Source organism: Andrographis paniculata, unplaced genomic scaffold (assembly GCF_009805555.1).
Source record: "Andrographis paniculata isolate CXL003 unplaced genomic scaffold, ASM980555v1 Contig12END, whole genome shotgun sequence".
NCBI classification, from domain to species: domain Eukaryota; kingdom Viridiplantae; phylum Streptophyta; class Magnoliopsida; order Lamiales; family Acanthaceae; genus Andrographis; species Andrographis paniculata.
Genome location: NW_026137402.1, coordinates 1623317 through 1643621, shown reverse-complemented (window position 1 = coordinate 1643621; position 20305 = coordinate 1623317). Strand labels below are relative to the sequence as shown.

The following is a 20305-nucleotide window of genomic DNA, read 5'->3' as shown; positions in this document are numbered from 1 at the left end:
TTCATTTGTATAACATATACATTATATCCCCTTAAAAATATCAATTTTCAACATAATATATATATATATATATTTCTTAATATGAACAACACTATTGATTAGATAACATAGAACTGATATTGAAATCTGGAGTGTAATGCAAGTGAGTAGAATCTAATTATTCAGAGTATTGGCTTACAATAAAACTTATTATGTGAAAAGTAGTGTGTATATATATATATATATATATATAGTGGAAATACAATCCAAGCATCGGATGCAATAATTAGTTACTCACACTCACGAAGAAACGATCGATCTAAGAGCATCTTTGACGTATACATATTTGAAGGGAAATCCTAATTCCTTAGCCTTATTAGGAACCACTCTTTGCCCTTCAAGAACCTGTAATAAAACCAACTATCATCATCCATTATCGATCACTACACTTGAGCCAAAAAATCTCCAATGTATGTCTTACCACAGTGGCACCTTCTCCCAAGACAGCTTTGAGAGCCATGTCCGGGACAGGCAGCCACGACGGCCGCCCCAAAACAGCTCCCAAATGATCGCACATCTCCGATAGCCTCACAGGGTTAGGCGCCGTCCCATTGATCACCCCTATTAAGAAATTTGTGCATTTAGTGAGAGAGGTAAAAGACTATGGATGGGTAGAATCTCCCAAATTACAATCACCTTCGTACGAGGGGTTTGATAGAGCTTCGTAGATCAAGTTCACCAAATCATCCACATGAATCCACGAAAACCTGTTACATTAACATAAGCCTCGACCGTAAAAACTCTTTTACTCTTGAATAGTATTTGAAAGCTCTAGCTAGTGGTACCATTGTCTTCCCGATCCCAAAGGACCACCCGCAAACAACTTGAAGAGGGGTATCATTTTAGCTGGAAGATAAAAATTGAGTCTTGTTAAATCAATAGAAATAGTGCGCCCCGATTTTCGCTACAAAATATTATGTGACCTAATTCAGATATATTGTGCGAGGAGATAAATGTATTTTTACTCTCATACGTGGATCAACTATCATTTTAGTCACTTAATAAAACAAAGGTCTATATAGAAAATCATAGTACTGAATATTCTCACATATGCTGATACGATGCTTTCGGAGTCAACATGGACTAGCTGCAACAATTTTTAATATCAAATATTGATGTAAATTCAATTCGTTAAGTAGATATACACGTCAATATCTAATATTATGCATTATTACATGACTAATCTATATAAATTTTACTTAAATAACCAAAATGATAATTGATGCCACATAAGGGAGTAAAAAATACATTTATCACTCATGGAGTAATCTAGGTTTGAAGAAAATTGCCCTATCAAGCATGGGTATACGTATGCCCCGAGTATTTAACTAGTGAGGCAATTGAACCTTGTCATATTATAGATAAGCGGCACATATTTCCCGTATAGCTGAAGCTCAACAACAAGATGAACACCAACATGGACAAAAGAATTATACCGTACCCAAAGCACCACCCTCTTTTCCAAGGACAATCCCGATGCGAATTAGCGCAAGTCTCACATCTTTATCGACTCTTGAAGCGGTCGCTTCCCAATCTCTACACACCTGAGAAAAACCATTTTTTTTTTTTTCAAACGATCCTAACAGTGATTTCTGATGACAAGAATAATGCATGTATTTAATTTATTCGGAGCTATTAGAGCGGGATCTACTTTTTGAGGAGGAATATGAGTGGAACAAATAACAATAGTATTTCTAACAGAACATTTTTCAAGGAGATGGTTCACTAATAGACCAAGGGATATGTAATTTGACTCATTTACTTCACCTCTGCAAGGTAATCGTTTCCAGATGGACTTTGCTCATCAAAAACACGCGTTTCACTAGTCCCTGTATCAATAAGTGGTAACAAAGCTTGTGTTAATCAGGCCGAATGACCTATGACACAGATCAATCATTAAAGGAACACAATCGTATCGAGATAATAGAATTGATTCTTGTTTACATAATACATAGATAGAAAAGAATAACTACAGCTATAAGAAAAACTATGGGTATGTTTGTTCTTTTGATCTTGTTTTCACCTTGCATAGTTTATACTATTGTTTTTCCTGACAAAAAGTCCCGCTACCTATTTTCCATACAAAATTTCATAGCTAGCAGCTCTTTTCATTAACTATTTTTTATTAAAAAATATTTCAAATTAAAAATATCAAAATAATCCAAACCACGAAGACACGCCTTTGTTTGCTGTAATTATGCTTCCAAAAGTAGTAATAATAATAATAATAACAAAACAATTTTATATAACTATAAATCATTTCAAGTAAAACAATATATTTCTATTATAAACACATCTTCCCGCCATTATAAACAGAGCCATATTGAGTTTGTTTGGTTTGAGTTCTGTTAGCTGTATGGGAATGTGTAGTATAATTAACGATGTAGATGTTTCCTAGAGACAATGTAAATTGCAGGGAATATTAACTAGCATATAAGGAGAGCTCTAGACTATTCTACTATGAAGTGTATATATATATATATATATGTATGTAATGTAATCTGATACCATGTAGATTGATATAATGGATGAATATTAGTTTATAATTAACAAAGTATCAAAGCATTAGGGCTAAAGACAGCATAATCAGATCCTAAGCTTGGAATTCAAACTCAGTTTTAGGCCGAATCCCATCACACTTCTGGCGAGTGGGGGTCCGATGGTGTCAGGCAACCTCCATGGCAACGGTCTAGTGAGATTCCAGTGAATGTGAGTCACAGCAGTGTGGGTTTTCGTCCAAATTCATGCGTCAGGTGTTCCGGTCGGTGCGGCTGGGAGCGGGTTCTGCTCCGGTAATACTTTGGTGCCCATCTTTGTCTTTGAAATTGCCCAAGTTACATCCAAGATTATCGAGTACAAACTCAATGGATCGAACTATCTAGAATAGAGCAAAACTGTAAAACTATACATACTGAGTATTGAGAAGGACGATAATTTGGAAGAGGACCCCCTATTGATGATAAATAGAGGAGGGCATGGTTCGGAATGACGTCAGATTATTCCTGCAAATTAGAAATTCGATTGACGTTGACATCTACAGATTGGTGAGTTACTACAACACTCAAATAATTGATTCAATTTTTGGAGTTCTTATACTCGGGTAAAGGGAACGTTACCCGAATATATGATGATCGCAAAGCCTTTTATCGGGAACAACTTAATTAACTCATGCACTTTAGCATTGATGTTAGAGAACAGCAAAAATAGCGGGAATAGATGACTATCATGAGTTCTCTTAGCTGGATTGCGAACCAGTAAAATCTCATATACCGAGGAGCTCTGAAATTACTTCTCTATGGGATATGGTCTCTAGAGTCTTTCAAGCCGACGGATCACATCCGGTCTCTTCCAATGGAGCCTTGTTGAGCAAGGAGACAAGTCATTCAGAGGTGAAAATCGACAAAGAGCATATAAGAATAAAGCGGACATCATATGTCACTATTGCAAGAAGCTAGGACATTAAGAAATACTATAGACTTTGCAGAATGATCCATTCGCACGTGTAGCATCTTTCGAAGGTCAGAAAACTTAGTTGTCCATGTCTCAAGAGGACCAAAAACATTCATCTACTACTATCTTGGCTTTGGTCACCCCAGGTATTTCCAGAACATGTCTTGTCACATCCTCCGGTTATTGGGTCATTAATTCAGGAGTCACCAACCATATGGTAAGTGATATTTTCTTGGCTTATCAGTCACATTGTTCCCAATCCCCTAGTTTCGCTTGGAGATGAATCCACTACCTAAGTTGTTAGTCAAGAACTGTAGATATTACACCAATCATTTCGTTATCCACAATTTTGAACCTGCCTAATTTTTCATTTGATTTAATTTATGTTAGCAAAATCACCCATGCTTTATACAATCATTTCAAGACCAAAAACTTGGGACCACTACGGTACTTTTTAGGAATTAAGATTGCCCAATCTAAGAATGATGTTATCCTATCTCAAAGAAAGTATGTTCTTGATATGTTGGAAGAAACATGTATGAATGAATGTAAGGTTGTGGATTCCCCTACGGATCAAAATACAAAATTGCTTCCAAGATAGGGGAGCCATTGATTGATATTGATGTTGGACGATATAAAAGGCTGGTTAGAAAACTTAATTATCTCACTATCACCCGACCAGATATATCATTTCAAGTAGGTGTAGTGAGCCAATTCATGCAGTCTCCATGTGACTCTCATTGGAAGGCACTTATGCGTATTTTGCGGTATATTAGAGGGTCCCCGGAAAAGGATTACTTTACACAAATCATAGCCATTCTGAAATCGTTGGATATTCAGGTGCTGATTGGGCGGGGTCTCCAATTTTTAGGCATTCTACCTCTGGTTATTGCGTGTTTATTTGAGGCAATTTGATATCTTGGAAAAGTAAGAAACAAGATGCGGTTGCGCGCTCTAGTGCTGAGGCTTAATATTGTGCTATAACTTTAGCTATATATGAGCTTCTCTGGATTAAACAATTGCTTTGTGAACTCAAGTTCTGTGATGTGACGAAAATGAAGTTATGAAGTGATAACCAAGCAGCACTACACATTTGTTTTATGAACGAACAAAGCATATCGAAATAGATTGTCACTTCATCAGAGAGAAAGTGTTGTATGTATCTATATATACGAAATGTGTCCTCAAATGATCAACTTGCAGACATATTTACAAAAGCTCTTAGAGATCCTAGATCCAAGTCCATCTGCAACAAGCTTAGATCGTTTGACTTGCACGCTCCAGCTTGAGGGGAAGTGTTAGATTTGATAGATTCATATCCACATCTATATCTATATCCATATTCATATCCATATCCATATCCATATCCATATCCATATCCATCATATCATATCATATCATATCATATCATATTTATGATTTAATTTTTTGGATAATTGAAGTTGGGAGCAAAACCTTGCAATACTCCCATGGTTCCGAACATTCAATTGACAGAGGAGGGAAAACTGTTCAAAGACCCTTAGCGATATAAGAGGGTAGTTGGGAAGTTAAACTATCTTACGGTGACTCGACCAGATAGAATATTCAACAGATGCCGACTAGGCAGGTTCTAAAGAAGATGGAAGGTCCACATGCAGTTATTGCATATTTATGGAGGGAATCTGATTTACTGGAAAAGTAAAAAGGCAAGGCATAGTTTCCCGTTCCACTGCAAAATTTGAATATTGTGTCATGGCTCAAGGTACATGTGGAATAATGTGGATCATCAAACTCTTTAAGTCAAAATGGAGGCTACAACTCCCACTAAGATATATTCTGATAGTCAGGCTACCATGCACATTGCCTTTAACCTTGTTTTCCATGAGCACACAAGACACGTTGACATCGACTATCATTTCGTGAGAGAAAAGATACAACAAAACTTAATTACTATATAGTTTGTTCAGAAAAAAGATCAACTAGTGGATCTCTTCATCAAACCACTACATTGTTCTCGAGTTAATCACTATTGTAGCAAGTTAGGCATAACTAACATCTATGCACCAACTTAAAAGGGAGTGTTAGTTGTAAGGGAAGGTGTAGTATAATCAAGGATGTGAATGTTCCCTAGAGATATTGTAAATTGTAGGGAATAATAACTAGCATTTAAGGAGCGCTCTAGATTATTCTACTATGATGCATATATATGTAGGGTGTGTTTGTTTGGGGGTTTGAAATTTGAGTTCAGATTTGAATAGTAAAGTTTTTTGAATTGAAATAGTTATATGATGTCATATAAATAGGTGTTGATGTGATATTTCGAATGTAAAATTGATTTTTAATATAATATAAAAAATAAAAAATAGGTATTTGATTGGATATTTTTGAGAATTTTTTTTAATGAATAGTAGAAAATCCATCAAAATCTACCAAATGAACACACCAGTAATGTAATCTGATCACATGTAGATTGAGATAATAGATGAATAACGGTTTATAATTAACAAGTTCAAACCAAAATTTTTACTATTCAACCCATAAGCTTCTCAATAAATATACAATAACATTCTTCTTTCAAAATATTACTTTATAAACCAAAATTTAATAAACTCTCAAATATGAACCAAACAAACCCATTCTTTTTTGTAATTAAGATTAAAAATGCTTTTACATAAAATTTGGTGGTGAAGGCTTTATTCCAAGCATTCCAACAATTATTGATAAAATTAAGCTCGGTTTATTTCGAGATTTTCTTAATGCAATCATCACAATTTTCTAGGAAAATACATTATTTCATTTCACATAATAGCAAGAGCCAAACTATGATTCAAACTAAAACCAAAACTATAGAAAATCAACAAGTAAACACAAGTGTAATGTTTCCTATACTTTTTTCAATCTAGGTAACCTATTGTAGTAAAAATGCACAAAACACCATTTGTTTTATTTGTTGCATAAAACTCCTTTGTGTTTAATTAAAATATGCACAAAACACCATCTTCGTCCAAAGCTGATGTTTAGTTGTAAATACGCACCTAACAATGAAAGTTTTATACAAATAAAAGAGGTCAAATATCTTATATAGTCTTATTTGAAAAAAGTAATAATAATAAATAATTGATCAATCTTTCATTTGATAGTTTTTTTAAAATAAAAATTAAGTAACCGTTTGTTTTTAAAAAAAAAAAAACTATTAAATGAATGGTTGATAAATTATGTATTTGTTTTTTTTTTATTAAAAAAACGTCATTTAAAATATTTTATATTTTTTATTTGTATAAAAATTGCATAATTAGGTGCATGTTGACAACCAAATATCAGTGTTAGACGAAAATGATGTTTTGTGCGTACTTTAATTTAACACAAGGAAGTTTCATGCAATAATTAAAATACTAAGTGTTTTGTGTATTTTTACTAAAACGTAAGGAGATATCATATAATTTACCTCTATAAAAGAAAATATAATTTCATTTTCATCACCTAAACTTTGTACAAAACATCACATTCAAATAATTATTTTATACTTCAAAAAACTCAATCCAAAACAACCCAAAACTCTGAAAACATTCCAAAACACAAGTAAGCAAAAGTGTATTAAAATGGAAAAGCAAGGAAAATGCATACCATAATAACCAACAGCTGTGGCACTGACCAAAACCTTGGGGCGAAGTTCATCCGGGGAGTTGTTTATTAAATCTACAACCTAATGAGTTGCATAGAAAACCAACAGTTACTATAGGGGTGGAACACCACCATGGTTTCATCAGAAACAGCTTGCCCTGCAACTAGAGAAGAAACTCGAGTTTCAGTGTGTGCATTTATGATCAAAGGAAACCTTTGAAGTGACTTTGATTCTGCTATCCTTGATCTCTTTCTTGATCTGCAAAATTGTAGTGACAGTTCACACACACACACACATATATATATATATAAAATTAAACAAAGCAGCAAGACATGGAAGCCCTTATACGATGCAAAAGCCGGTATGAGCAGGACAGAGATGATATGATACATACATCGGAAGACCATCTTGTGCTTATGGGCAATCCAGCCAAATTTACGACTGCTGTTGAACCTTGAATGCAATTTCGCCAATCTTGCTCCTCCGCAACCACAAGTCTCGGAAAGTCCCTCCCTACTCGCGGCAATATGTTCCGATTGAACAGAAAGTGAATGATGAAGGTGTTCAATGAAGAAGAGAAGGAATGTGATAGTGAAAGAATTATTATATAAAGTGCTGTTGTTTATTCACATGAAACTAGTGAGAAATGATTGAAGGCCCCATTTGGTTGGAGTAATTTGGGTTAAGATATTTAAAATGAACAATGGATTTCAAAGTCATCTCCTTTAATATTTTAAATACTCTCTAATCTCTAACACTGTTTCATTTCAATTAGAAAAGATTTTAATTGTAAAGTAATTCACATTCGTTCATTTAATATCTATTTTCAAATCTAAATCCATCAAACCAAACAAGCCTAAAGGAATTTTATTAATTAAGGAGGGAGAAAAACATGAGCAAGTTGAGCCATCAATTAACTCCATCATAAAACTTAAAGCATAGTTATATGATGAAAGATAAATATGAAACTCTAGCTTCATTACCTTCTTACCCGGAAAAATTGACAGGGCTTTTGATCTCGACCTTGTCAACACTCGAACACGGTGATTATCTACATTGTACAGGAAAAACAAAGAGCAAAAACCCTCAGCAATTCTTCTATAACTTACACTCTGTTTGCTTATGTTTCAAATTTATTTTCGTACTACTCACCAAAAATAGTACATAAAAAACCTATTCTTCATTCTTATCACATCCAACGTCTATTTATATTTACATCAGAACTATATTTTTTTTCTACTTCTGTTACTATTTTTAAAGCAATCCAAAACTTTGAAACACTTCTAAAATATATCTAAGCCCACTCGTTAACCTCCTTTAATCAGGAACAGAGAATCTGAAGTTCTGAACGCTTATCAAGTTACTGATCGTAAACAAGGATTAACATAAAGTGTGCATACCGGCATGTAACCTCTCGACCAACCTTTTCCCGATGAACCCTGTGGCCCCAGTAATTGAAACAACCATTTCATCTGGCTGACATACAAGAAGAGAACAAGTGACAATGAAACAAAACAGACAGAGACAATCATGCGAGTGAGACATACAACATCATTAATATTACCACTCATGCTCACATATAAACATGCTTGGTAAGCGACGATTCTATTACCATACAGTTAAAAGCTGCAAATAACAATTTATATTCATGTGATGTTGCAACATTAGAAAAAAAAAAAAAAAAAACCATTCAAGATCTATAATCAATAGAATTCTTTTCATTTGGAATGAAATAACAACAGAATGGAATCTGAATAAAAACTTACCAACATTGCCCAAATTTATCCTTGGAACAGCTAAGAAATAAGACCACAAGTTAGCATTCAGGTCTTTTAGGTTACAAGTTGACACTATGCTCCCAATTTTTTTCATCTCAACTATTTATGCAATTCTTTTGGATAACATCTCCTATTTCTATCTCCCTTCTAAATAAACAAATATATATACATTTAAAATTATCCATCATTTACTAAATATATGTTAATTATGTATAACTATATATATATATATATTGTTTGGATTATATAAAATTTTGTTTTCTACAAAATAATATCAATATTGAATATATGTTTTTAAAACCTTCAAAACATAATTTTTTTTAAATCAAATATATATTACATCACAACTAACTTACAACCAAACGACGTCTCATTACTCATAAATACAACCGAATATCGAATATACCTCTCAACTTGCAAATAGGCTCACCCTGATATCTAGCCTACCAATAACAACACAAAATCTAACAACCTCATGGCACCAATCCACACAACATCTGCTGCATTCTTTACTTACGCTTTGTTCACTTGTGTTTTCACGTCCTTTTGTACTATACAATACTATCAATTTTTCCTTTCCTGCCCAATATCATCAATATACAGACTGTGCACAACATTACATCCAACCACATCAAAACAACTTAAATCACCAACAACATTCCACAACACAAGAAAACACACCCTTTGTGATTCTCTTGGAAGCTCCATGAAATTCCAGAAAAAAAAAGGAACAACGAAGCATAATTATATATATATATATATATATATACCTTCTGCCCTGGCCCCGAATTACTGCTGCCATTGCTAACACAGAATGCCTTCATCCTCCTAAACCTCCAAACCTACAAAACAAAACAAAGAGACGACCCCAAGTCAACTTGGAGACACAATTGCAATAGAATTGGTGAAATGGATAATGCATTACAGTGAAGGTTTGGTGAAAACTGATAGTGTGAGAAATAGACTTTCCCCAAGAGAGAGATGGCACTCCACAGAGCTCCATCAAGATTAGTCTTTCTGGAATTCTTTCTTTGTTTCCTTTCCTCTTTTGACTTGATAAAAACACTATCTAAAGTTTATTAGAATCAAGAAACCGAAAGCAATGTGTGAAAATTTGAAGAAAAAAGAAAACAACAGCAAAGCATAAAAGGTTTGATCTTTTTTTCTTTTCTTTTATTTTTATTTTTATTTTTTTGTTGGGCTACAATGAGTCATGTGATTGTGTGAGGTGGAGCCACACATACCACAGCTGAATATCCATCACTAATCTCCCAAATACTCTTTCCCCGTATTCTCCATCACTAATATATTATATATATACGAATTTATGTAAGTAATGATTCTGAAACAATAATAATAGATTACGGGGATAATAGAAGTGAGTGCGAGTGTTTACGTCCTCTAAACCCTAATTCGAGGGTTGTAAAAGAGAATGCGATTCCAAAAAGTAGAAATTAATTAATACGAATATGACAATCACTTCAACTTAGCGTACCTTAGCTGGGTAGGTCGTGTGCATCGATCAATTAAGCATCGTCTCCGTGTTGATTTCGTTGGGTAAGATGAAGATGGAGGAATCACGAACACTGTGTTTGGTCGTCACTTTGTCGTAAACTTTAGGATTTTTTTTTTTTTTTTTTATTTCTTTTTCGCAAAAACCATTTTGGCCTCAATCAATATCATAAATATTAATTATCAATTTTGTACCATTAAAAATTCGTTTTATTAATTTAAATTTTATTTAAATAAAAATTTATCAATTCACTATTGAACACAATAGTGTTGGCTTATTGGCTCAACATAGCATGAACATGTTCATGCCATGGTGATGACCTCATTATGACCGTATTCCATGTTGTAAACTTTGTCATATTTTGCTCATATCTATGTTTTTAATATGGTTATGATCATGATTATATTTTTGAATATAATCCTATGTATTATTATTTTACTTTTTTATTCAAATGATTTGATATATATATATATTTATAATTTATTTATTTTTAATTATTTAATATTATAAAAAATAATCATATTTTAATATTTTAAAAAATAATTGTAAAAATATTATAAATATAATAGTATATTACTATATATTTTTAATAATCGTAATTATAAATATTTTTACAAAATTTATAGTAAAATTTTTAAAATAAATTTAATTTATAATTTTAAAAATTTAAATATAAAATAATTTAGTTTATAATTTAAAATAAAAATTATAAATATCATTTTAAAAAATTATAATATTTTAATTAAAAAATTCTAAAACAAGATCAATAATTTATATAATTAATGCATAACTATAGTTATTTTAGTCAAAATAAATATTTTTAAATTATTTTTTATTCTTAAAATTATAAATTTAAAAATTGTTTTAAAAAAATTTACTATAAATTATAAAAAATATATATAATTATGATTATTAAAAATATATATTAATATTATATTATTTTAATAATTTTTTTGCAATTATTTCTTAGCATATTAAAATTTGATTATTTAAATATTATTAAATAATTATATAAAAAATAATTGTTAAATTATAAAGATAAATCAAATAATTTAAAAAAAGGTAAAAATAATAATGCATATGACCTAAAATATTGATTAACATGACTTTGAGCATAGTCATCTTAAAAATAGAATAGTAAACATAAGAACATGAACACGAATATGAACACGGATAAGAACACAATCGTATTTAAAATATGGCTGTCAACAGGGACATGAATACGGTCATGTTCAAATCAGGGTAATCACACGGTCACGGCCGTATTGATTGTACCGAGCGCCCAATCACTCTTTTAAATCATCAAATACGATTGTGTTCAGTCTTTGTCAACTATGAGATTAAAATAGATAAATTTTTTATTTGAATATGACAAAAATTAATAAAAAAATATTCAATGGAATCGAAATTAATAATTAGGATATTGAAATATTTTAATACATATTTTAAATTTTTTTAATTACATATATTATAAAATTGTGAACCACGTAGGTTAAACTTGATTATATATATTAAATCCATTTTTTTATGTGATTTTGAAGGAATTGTGCTTTCAACTTAATATTTTTTTAACATCATTCCCAATATATATATTATATATTTTATTATTTCACAAATAATTAATATTTAATTTAAAATATTATTTTTATAACAATTATCTATATTTTAAATAAAAAATAAACTCCAAACCAAAATGCTAAACAAACACCCAGTTATCTATATTTTAAATAAAAAATAAACCCAAACCAAAACACTAAACAAACACCCCAAGTATTTAACTAATTAAAAATATAATTAATAGATAGAGAAATTATATTGTAATAGAATGAAATGTGCAGAAATTAAAGCAACCTTCACAAATTATATAGGTGAGGGCTATGGATTTCATTGAAAATATATTTTCAAAAGTTTGTCCTTCATCTTCATTAAATAAAAACAATATTTTATAAAACAATACCAATTTTTTTTTTCGTAAATTCTTTTTTCTTTTTATAAACAAAAATTTTATGTCTAACTTTTTTTTTTTTTTTTTTTTTTTTTAAGTAATGCTTACATTTGGTTCACTACCGAATCTATGGTTTCAAATCAAATCGTTCTTTCTTATAAATCGATCAATGGTGGACCAAATTCATTTTAATAATCTTTCATGTAATGCAAGGCTCGAATATAGTGATTTCTGCCATCTTATTTTTCATATTTTAATTTTCCTAACAACCTTAAAGCAAACTCTTACTGATACTTTGAGATGACTGATGAAATATGGAGATCCGCATCTGAATCGAGAGTGCCTAGATTGTGCCTGAAAATGCTACCATAATTGAGACTATTCATAATGGGGTTGATAGAAAAGCAAAGATGGTGTTCAGATTGCTGCTAAACATAGATGCGGCCAAAAGGGTTGTTGCAAAAAAGGATGCGAAACAAGTCTACGAAAAAGTCTTCAAAGCCGCAATGGATGAGGCACAGCCAGTTGCTGCAACCTTCAACCAGCCTGTTGCTGGACACAAAAATGACATCATATTGATGCCAACATAAGATAACATCTCGTTGTTCTGCCTTATCCACAACATGTGCTTGTAGGACTTCCACAAGGTCTTGTTGTGTCCGCTGGACAACAGTTAGATAAATTGGATCGTTTACAATTTGTTGTTGTTACAAGCCATGTAATGCAACATGTTGTTACTACTTTCAGGCAACTTGTTGCTGCATCGCCTAAGAAATTAGAAAATTTCAATAGACAAAATTTTAAGATGTGGCAGCAGAAAATGTTGTTCTATCTAACAATTTTGAGTTAGAAGGATTGGTTGATTGTGGACACACCTACTGTGCTTGAAAGATCATCGGAAGATTTAAAAGATACAAATTTTCAAAGCTTACAAACGCTCAAATTTTACATGCAAAAAGTATATATTGAACGACTTAAGTGACTCCTTGTATGGTGTTTACCGGCATGATGAAATAACTAAGGAGTTGTGGAAAACATTGATGAAAAAATACTTGACCAAAGATGTTGGTGCAACAAAATCACAGCGGAATGGTATTGAAATTTCAAGATGGTGAATGTGAGGAGTGTTAGAAAATAATTTGATGATTTTCATCTGATTTTGCATGAAATCCAAATTGATGGAATTATGTTGAATAAAGGGCTCCAAGTGGTGAGGATTATTGAAAATTTACCGACTAATTTGGATGATTTCAAGATCTACTTGAAATGAAAACGGAAAAGAAATAGATTTAACAAGACTGATCAGTCGTCTTCAAATCAAATAGAAGCATAGATCAAACTTCACAGGTTGGAAACATCTGATTCTTGAAAGCAAGACTGAATATAAACGTCAAGATTCTCGTTCCAAAATTGCTTAAAGAAACAATGGAAAGCTTGGAAAATCCCGGAAGCCCATAGAAAAAGAAAATTAGAAACTAAAGCTATTTAGACGAATTGATAAAGCGAAATCAACAAGCAACTTCAAGGGAAATTGCTTCAATTGCGGGAAGTTGGAACACTATTCAAAACACTGCAAGGTACCGAGGAGAAATAAAGGGGAGAACCTGGAAAACCTCATTATTGGAGAGGGGGTGTTGTTTGATTTAAAGTGCGTCGTCTCTGAGAAAAATATGGTATAATCAAACAAGAAAAAATTGTGGCACGACACAAGAGCGACACGCCATATCTGCATAGATAAGAACCAATTCTTCATGTTCGAGCATGTCGAAGGAGAAACAATATATATGGAAAATGTTGTTCCGACTAAAATGAAATGAAAGGTAAAATGCTCCTGAACATGACGTCCAAAAGAATTGTGATGCTGACCAATATTCTTTATGTTTTGTTAATGACAAAGAACTTAGTCTCAATGACGCTTCTGATGAAACATGGCTTCAACATCAATGTGAGTGGAGATAATTTTGTAGTGTTTAAATCGGGAATGTATATAAGAAATGGGTATGTAAAGGATAGACTTAAAAAAACTGTATTATGATTCTGATTTAGAATAATAAAAATAAGGCAAAAATACTTATAACTCAAATGTGATTTGAAAAGTATGCATCATTCTCTCTCATATTTTATAAATTGCATTGCTTATATTTTTAAAATATTGAACAAAATCCCCTAATATTTTCAAAAATAAAAAGGAGTTTCATGTAACTTCAAGGAACTTCGTACAATATTTTCTAAAATACGGGATACTCTCATGAAAATTTTAAACCATAAAAGAGAATGGTGCAAAATTTTCAAATCGCAAGTAAGTTATAATCAATTTTACCTAAAAATAATTTTGTTCTTTATATTGCTAAGTCCTCTACTTTATGACATAATTGATTGAGTCATATTAGTTATGATTCAAGACGTCGATTAATAAACCTGAACCACATTCCAATATTTCAAGTACATAAATATAAATGTGAGATTTATGTTGAAGCAAAACAAATTCGATCGTTATTCCAAACAATTTTGTTGGGGAAAAGGTGTTGCACCAAAACTCCTTCGAACATCTAAACAAGGGCCAACTCTCGAAGCGTAGTTATATCACAGTTATAACACCCTACTACCAACCGATTGCATTTAGAAATACAAAGGAGTAAATGAGACAAAGTTTTGTTTACCCGGTTTGGATATAAACAATTCTATATCCGGGGGATACCAATCCAGGAGAAGTTCACTAATCAGTGCTGATTAAAAAAAAGACAATCAAAACTTCTTCAACTCAACCTCCTATCATGGCTTACCTTGAAAATTCCCTCAACAGGTATTAGTTGTCACAAACTCGTGCAGACAATGACCACGGAGCAGAGCTGCTCAGAATTTGGACGTCTCCCCTGATTGAAACTCCGATTTCTCCTTCCTTCAATGAGGACTCCGGTGGATAAAAGTGACAAACACTCACTCAAATATGGAGAAAAGAAGGGTTGGGGTTAAAAGGATTAAATACACTTTCTCTCACTAAAATAATTCTCAAAACCCTTTTAACAACCACACTCTCAATCACAGTAAATAAGATAGCCACTATGCAGGCCATGCAAGACAAACATAATTAAAACCCATTGCACCTAAATGGAATGATGTATCTTTGTATGAAATCTGATATAAGTTGACTAACCTAAAGTATCCATCCTTTTTGTCTTCTAAAGCTACCAACCAAGAGATAAGACAAAACAGGTTGATGTCAGCTTGTTATAGCAACCATACAAGACAAATTACTCGAAAAGGAAATATGTGAAAGAGAGCAGCAGGAAGGAATGGAAGACCCATATGCCAAAATAGGTGAGGGGATTTCTTGTTCCAACATTCTTCCTTTTTTGGCATATGAGACTTCGCCCAATGTGCAGGAGTGAATCCTCCCACACCCAATCAAACAAACCAACAATTCAAACAATAAATTCATCAATTTGTTACAGGCCAAAAAGAGCACAGGCTACTGGCAACCTTTTAAATAAAATGGTTGTGATAGCATCAATCCAACAAACCACTTCACATATAATCAAAACACAAAAACAAGTAACAAATAGCAGCAGCAAAAACAACATAACATACCCTTCCTTAATTTGCACATATATCCCTCTTGAGGAGCAAATGCCAAAAAGGTGAACGAAAGAACGGACTAGAAAACGGAGAGTCCTTATGTTCATCATCAAGCGCAGATCCAATTTTCAGTAGCAGGTTGATGGCACGGGAGATCTTTTATCGGTGATCTCCAAAAGTGATCCGGATTGCAATCTGTTTCTGCATGAATTCTTGCAGCAGATAAAAGAATAACAATCAGTAAAGCAGCGAAAGAAACCTGATTAACTCCCCATGAAAAAATGATCTCCCCTCATTTCCTGCATTACTTCCCCTTTGTGGGAGCAGATGACAAAAATAACTAGGACCTTCATTTACTTGAAAAATGGTTGCAGCAGCACCAACATGAACAAGAACTTCGATTGATTCGGATTCAGTTTTGTTGCACAAGCAACGTCGCAGCATCAACAACAACTCAACAACAACATCAACAATGAGTTGTGCAATGAATACTCACCCTTCCACTAAAATGAGCACCAAATCTGGTTTTCGCAATTGCTAAATCAACTTTCGTTTCAATATTACTTCTTTTTGGATTTTTAAAAAGTTTTTCCAAATTATTTTTATTCTCCAATATTCACCACGAATATTCCAAACATCATTAATATATTGGAGAATTTATTAAGCCCATGCATGCAAAATCAAGTAGGGTACGAATGTATACTCAAATGACGTCGAAACGTTTCAAACCGATTTGTATCCAATGCCTTCGTAAGAATATTTGCCTTTTGATTTTCTTTGGGCATCCACACCAACCTGAATTTAACATTCTGTCTGAGTTCTTCATTAGGCCACTGAATATGTCTTTCATTCATTACATCCCTTGCCAATCTGAAATATCTTTCAGTTGTATGTTCAAGAGATCCACAGTATCCGTAGTCGTTACGTTTTGATGACGTCTGTCTAACACTCTGTGTCATTCTGCAATTTTTCTCCCAATTTATTTTTTTGTTTCTTTTCGAGTTCTGCTTCAGAACTGAGATTTGTTTCTTTCTGGAATTTTGACATCAACAAGAAGTCCACCACGAACAAATGTTGTTGGTTTGATTTCAGAGGATTCACAAAAACCTATTCAATTGTAATCTTCGAAAGGTTTTCCAATGGAAAGAACCTCATCTAATTAGGTTCTTGAACCCTCTCAGGTTTTGCAGACACCACAAACGTTTTCTTGAATCTACCATCAAAATTTTCTTTCGGCTTTTTGTAAGTAATTGGTTTCTGCTCAGGGTATTTTTGTTATGTACTGGATGTATTCATTCCCTGATAACCACTTTTGTTTTGGAAATTCCCAAACTTCATCTTGGCTGCTTGTTTCTTACTTATCATTCGTGAAAGTTTTCAACTCAGAAGTATCATTCCTCATCAGATTCAATTAGTTGCATGTCTTCCACACTCTAATAACTTGTGTCGTCAAACAATAGAGGTCTAGATGTTGAACCACTTTCCTTTCTCATCTTTGCAACTGTGAAAGGATCTACTCAGCAACTTAGATAACACTGCTCTGATACCAAATGTTGGAGAATAGGTGTTGCACCAAAACTCCTTCGAAAATCTAAACAAGGGTCGACTCCCGAAGCATAGTTATATCACAGTTATAACACCCTACTGCCAACCAAATGCATTCAGAAATACAAAGCCGTAAATGAGACAAGGGTTTGTTTACCCGGTTCGGATATAAATAATCCTACATCCGAGGGATACCAATCCAGGAGAAGTTCACTAATCAGTGCTGATTAAGAACAAAGACAACCAAAACTCCTTCAACTCAACCTCATACCATGGCTTACCTTGAAAATTCCCTCCACAGGTATTAGTTGTCACAAACTCGTGCAGACAACGACCACGGAGCAAAGCTGCTTAGAATCTGAACGTTTCCCCTGATCAAAACTCTAATTTTTCCTTCATCCAACGAGGTTTCCAGTGGATAAAAGTGACAAGCACTTACTCAATACATAGAGAAGAGAAAGGTAGGGGTTGAAAGGATTAAACACACTTTCTCTCATTAAAACAATTCTTAAAACCCTTCCAACTACCACACTCCCAATCACGGTAAACAAGATAGCCACCAGACAGGTCATGCAAGACAAACATAATTAAAACCTCTTGCAGAATGATGTGTCTCTGCATGAACTCTGATACAAGTTGACTAACCCAAAGTATCCATCCCTTTTGTCTTGTAAAGCTACCAACCGAGAGATAAGACAAAACAGGTTGCAGTTAGCTTGTTGCAGCAACCAACCAGACAAGAAAAATTACTCCAAAAGAAAATCTGTGCAAGATAGCAACAAGTAGCGATGGAAATAGGCAATGCGGCCTGTCAAGGGCCTACAGTTTGGCATGGCCTGTTTACTAACAAGGTTAAATTTAGATATATTTCTAAGTTTTTTAAATAAATAAAGCATGCTTAGACTTTACGAAAAGCCTTTTTGGCCTATCAGACTGACCTGTTTATATATTTATATAGTATATTTGTTTATCTAATATATATAAATATTATGTTTTTAATTGTTTATAATTTATAAAAAATTATATTTGGCGACAATAAAAACTAAAAAATTAATTTATTTTAATTGACTTATATATAATAAATAATTGTATATATTTTTTACAAATATTAAGTTTAAAAAATAAAAATAAAAATATTATATAGGCTTTTAAATAGACTCGCAGGCCAGGTCAAGCTTTAAAGTAGGCCAGGCCTAGGCCTTAGATATATATTTTAATAGGCCGATAGGCTAGGCTTTAGTTTTATAAAATAGGGTTGGCCTATTTAGCCAAATTCTGGCCTGACTTGGCCTATTTCCACTCTTAGCAACAGGAAAGAATGAAAGTCCCATATGCCAAAATAGATGAGGGGATTTCTTGTTCCAACAAATTCAACGTATCACTGAACCACTCAAACTGATTCACAATGGCGTATATAACTTGAAAATTGTACAAACATGTGATGGTAATAAAGATTTTATTATATTAATTGATGATTGTACAAAATCCTATCATATGTATTTACTTAAAATCAAGAATGAGGCGTTAAGTAAATTCATATCATTCAAAAATAAAGTGGAAATTAGCTTAACAAACAAATCAATTGGATTAGAGTGTTAGAGGTGGAGAAAAGTAAGCTCTAATTGGTGAATTTTTTTGTGCAAAAATAGATCATTCGCAAAGTAATTTCACCCTACTCACCTCAATCAAACGGTGTTGTTGAATTCGAAAATAGCACTTCAAAATATTGTGATATTGTTAAGTTGTGGACTATCCCAAAATATGTTGGGGAAACTATTTTGAGCAATAATGATTTGTTTAACTTAATTTCTCGGAAATATATGAACAAGACCCATTATGAAAATGTCAAAAATCATCTTATAAACACCTCCGAATATGGGAGGTGTTTTGCTAAATTAGTGATATTGTCTCTTAAATATGTAGGATTAGTCATAAGATAATGGTCTATATTTTAAATGGATACGCACATAACATTATTGTTTATCATTTCTTGGTATTTGATTAAAAAATTATGAATATCCCACAGAATACAATAATAGAATCAAAGAATACATTATTCCTTGAAAATTAGTTCCCTACACAGGGCACTGAATCTAGTTCAGCCAATTGAAAACACAAAATCATGGATTAAGATTGAATATAAAGAGATATTTGAATTTAAACCAGGTCAAGAACCTGAGCTCAGAAGAAGCAAGCGAGCACGACTTGAAAAATCGTTTGAAGATGACTACTTCACATACCTTCTTAAAAACTAGTCTCAAACATATGCCGAAATAATGAGATCTTTTAAAATCCTATGTGGAAACAATTTGTAAAACTGAAATTGATTTTATTCTTCATAATTAAATTTGGAAACTTGTGTATCTCCCACATAACTCAAAACCTCTTGAATCAAAGTGGATCTTCAAAAAGAAATTGGAACTAGATGCCACAATAGACAAGTAAATATTATTTTTAAGCTCGGCCGAGTTCACCCGCGCACTAGAAAAATATCAACTATGAATTTTTATGTTATAATATATATATATATAATTATTTATGAGAAAATTATTTAGGATACGTTTCTATTAGCACGATTTGGCGAAATTTACTGTAGAGCTGCTGTTTCCACAGTAATGCCAAACACCCCTTATTGCAAGCAATTCTTTCCCCATGTTACAAAATATACACGTAGCTCATGCACAAATATATATTTTATATGGATGCCTTTAATCAAGGAAGATGCAACATCGTCATGTATTAATTACCTTTACTAGTATATATATGTAATAAGTCTTTGTATTGAATTGAAGAGAAAATAAGTTTTATTTTACAACATCACACTTTATTTTTCTCTCTTGGCTCAATGTCTCCATTAT

The 20305-nt window shown here is 32.6% G+C and overlaps 1 protein-coding gene across 3 annotated transcripts; it reads right to left on the bottom strand.

Annotated features, from left to right (window-relative positions):
• LOC127253727 (epimerase family protein SDR39U1 homolog, chloroplastic) lies at positions 1–10496 on the bottom strand. Of its 3 annotated transcripts, none has more exons than XM_051278467.1 (14): positions 10364–10496; positions 9794–9933; positions 9639–9710; positions 8491–8566; positions 8082–8141; positions 7485–7603; positions 7304–7348; positions 7093–7171; positions 1807–1868; positions 1481–1583; positions 825–885; positions 676–746; positions 461–600; positions 1–384 (listed from the first exon to the last, which is right to left on the bottom strand). In XM_051278467.1, the coding sequence occupies exons 2-14, from the start codon at positions 9869–9871 to the stop codon at positions 280–282; spliced, it is 1071 nt and encodes a 356-aa protein (XP_051134424.1). In that variant the 5' UTR covers positions 9872–9933; positions 10364–10496; the 3' UTR covers positions 1–279. The 3 variants fall into 3 exon arrangements, with proteins under 3 accessions (XP_051134424.1, XP_051134415.1, XP_051134433.1); XM_051278458.1 differs by having other exon boundaries at positions 9794–9937; positions 10364–10495; XM_051278476.1 differs by lacking the exon at positions 9794–9933.
• Positions 10497–20305: the final 9809 nt, after the last annotated feature.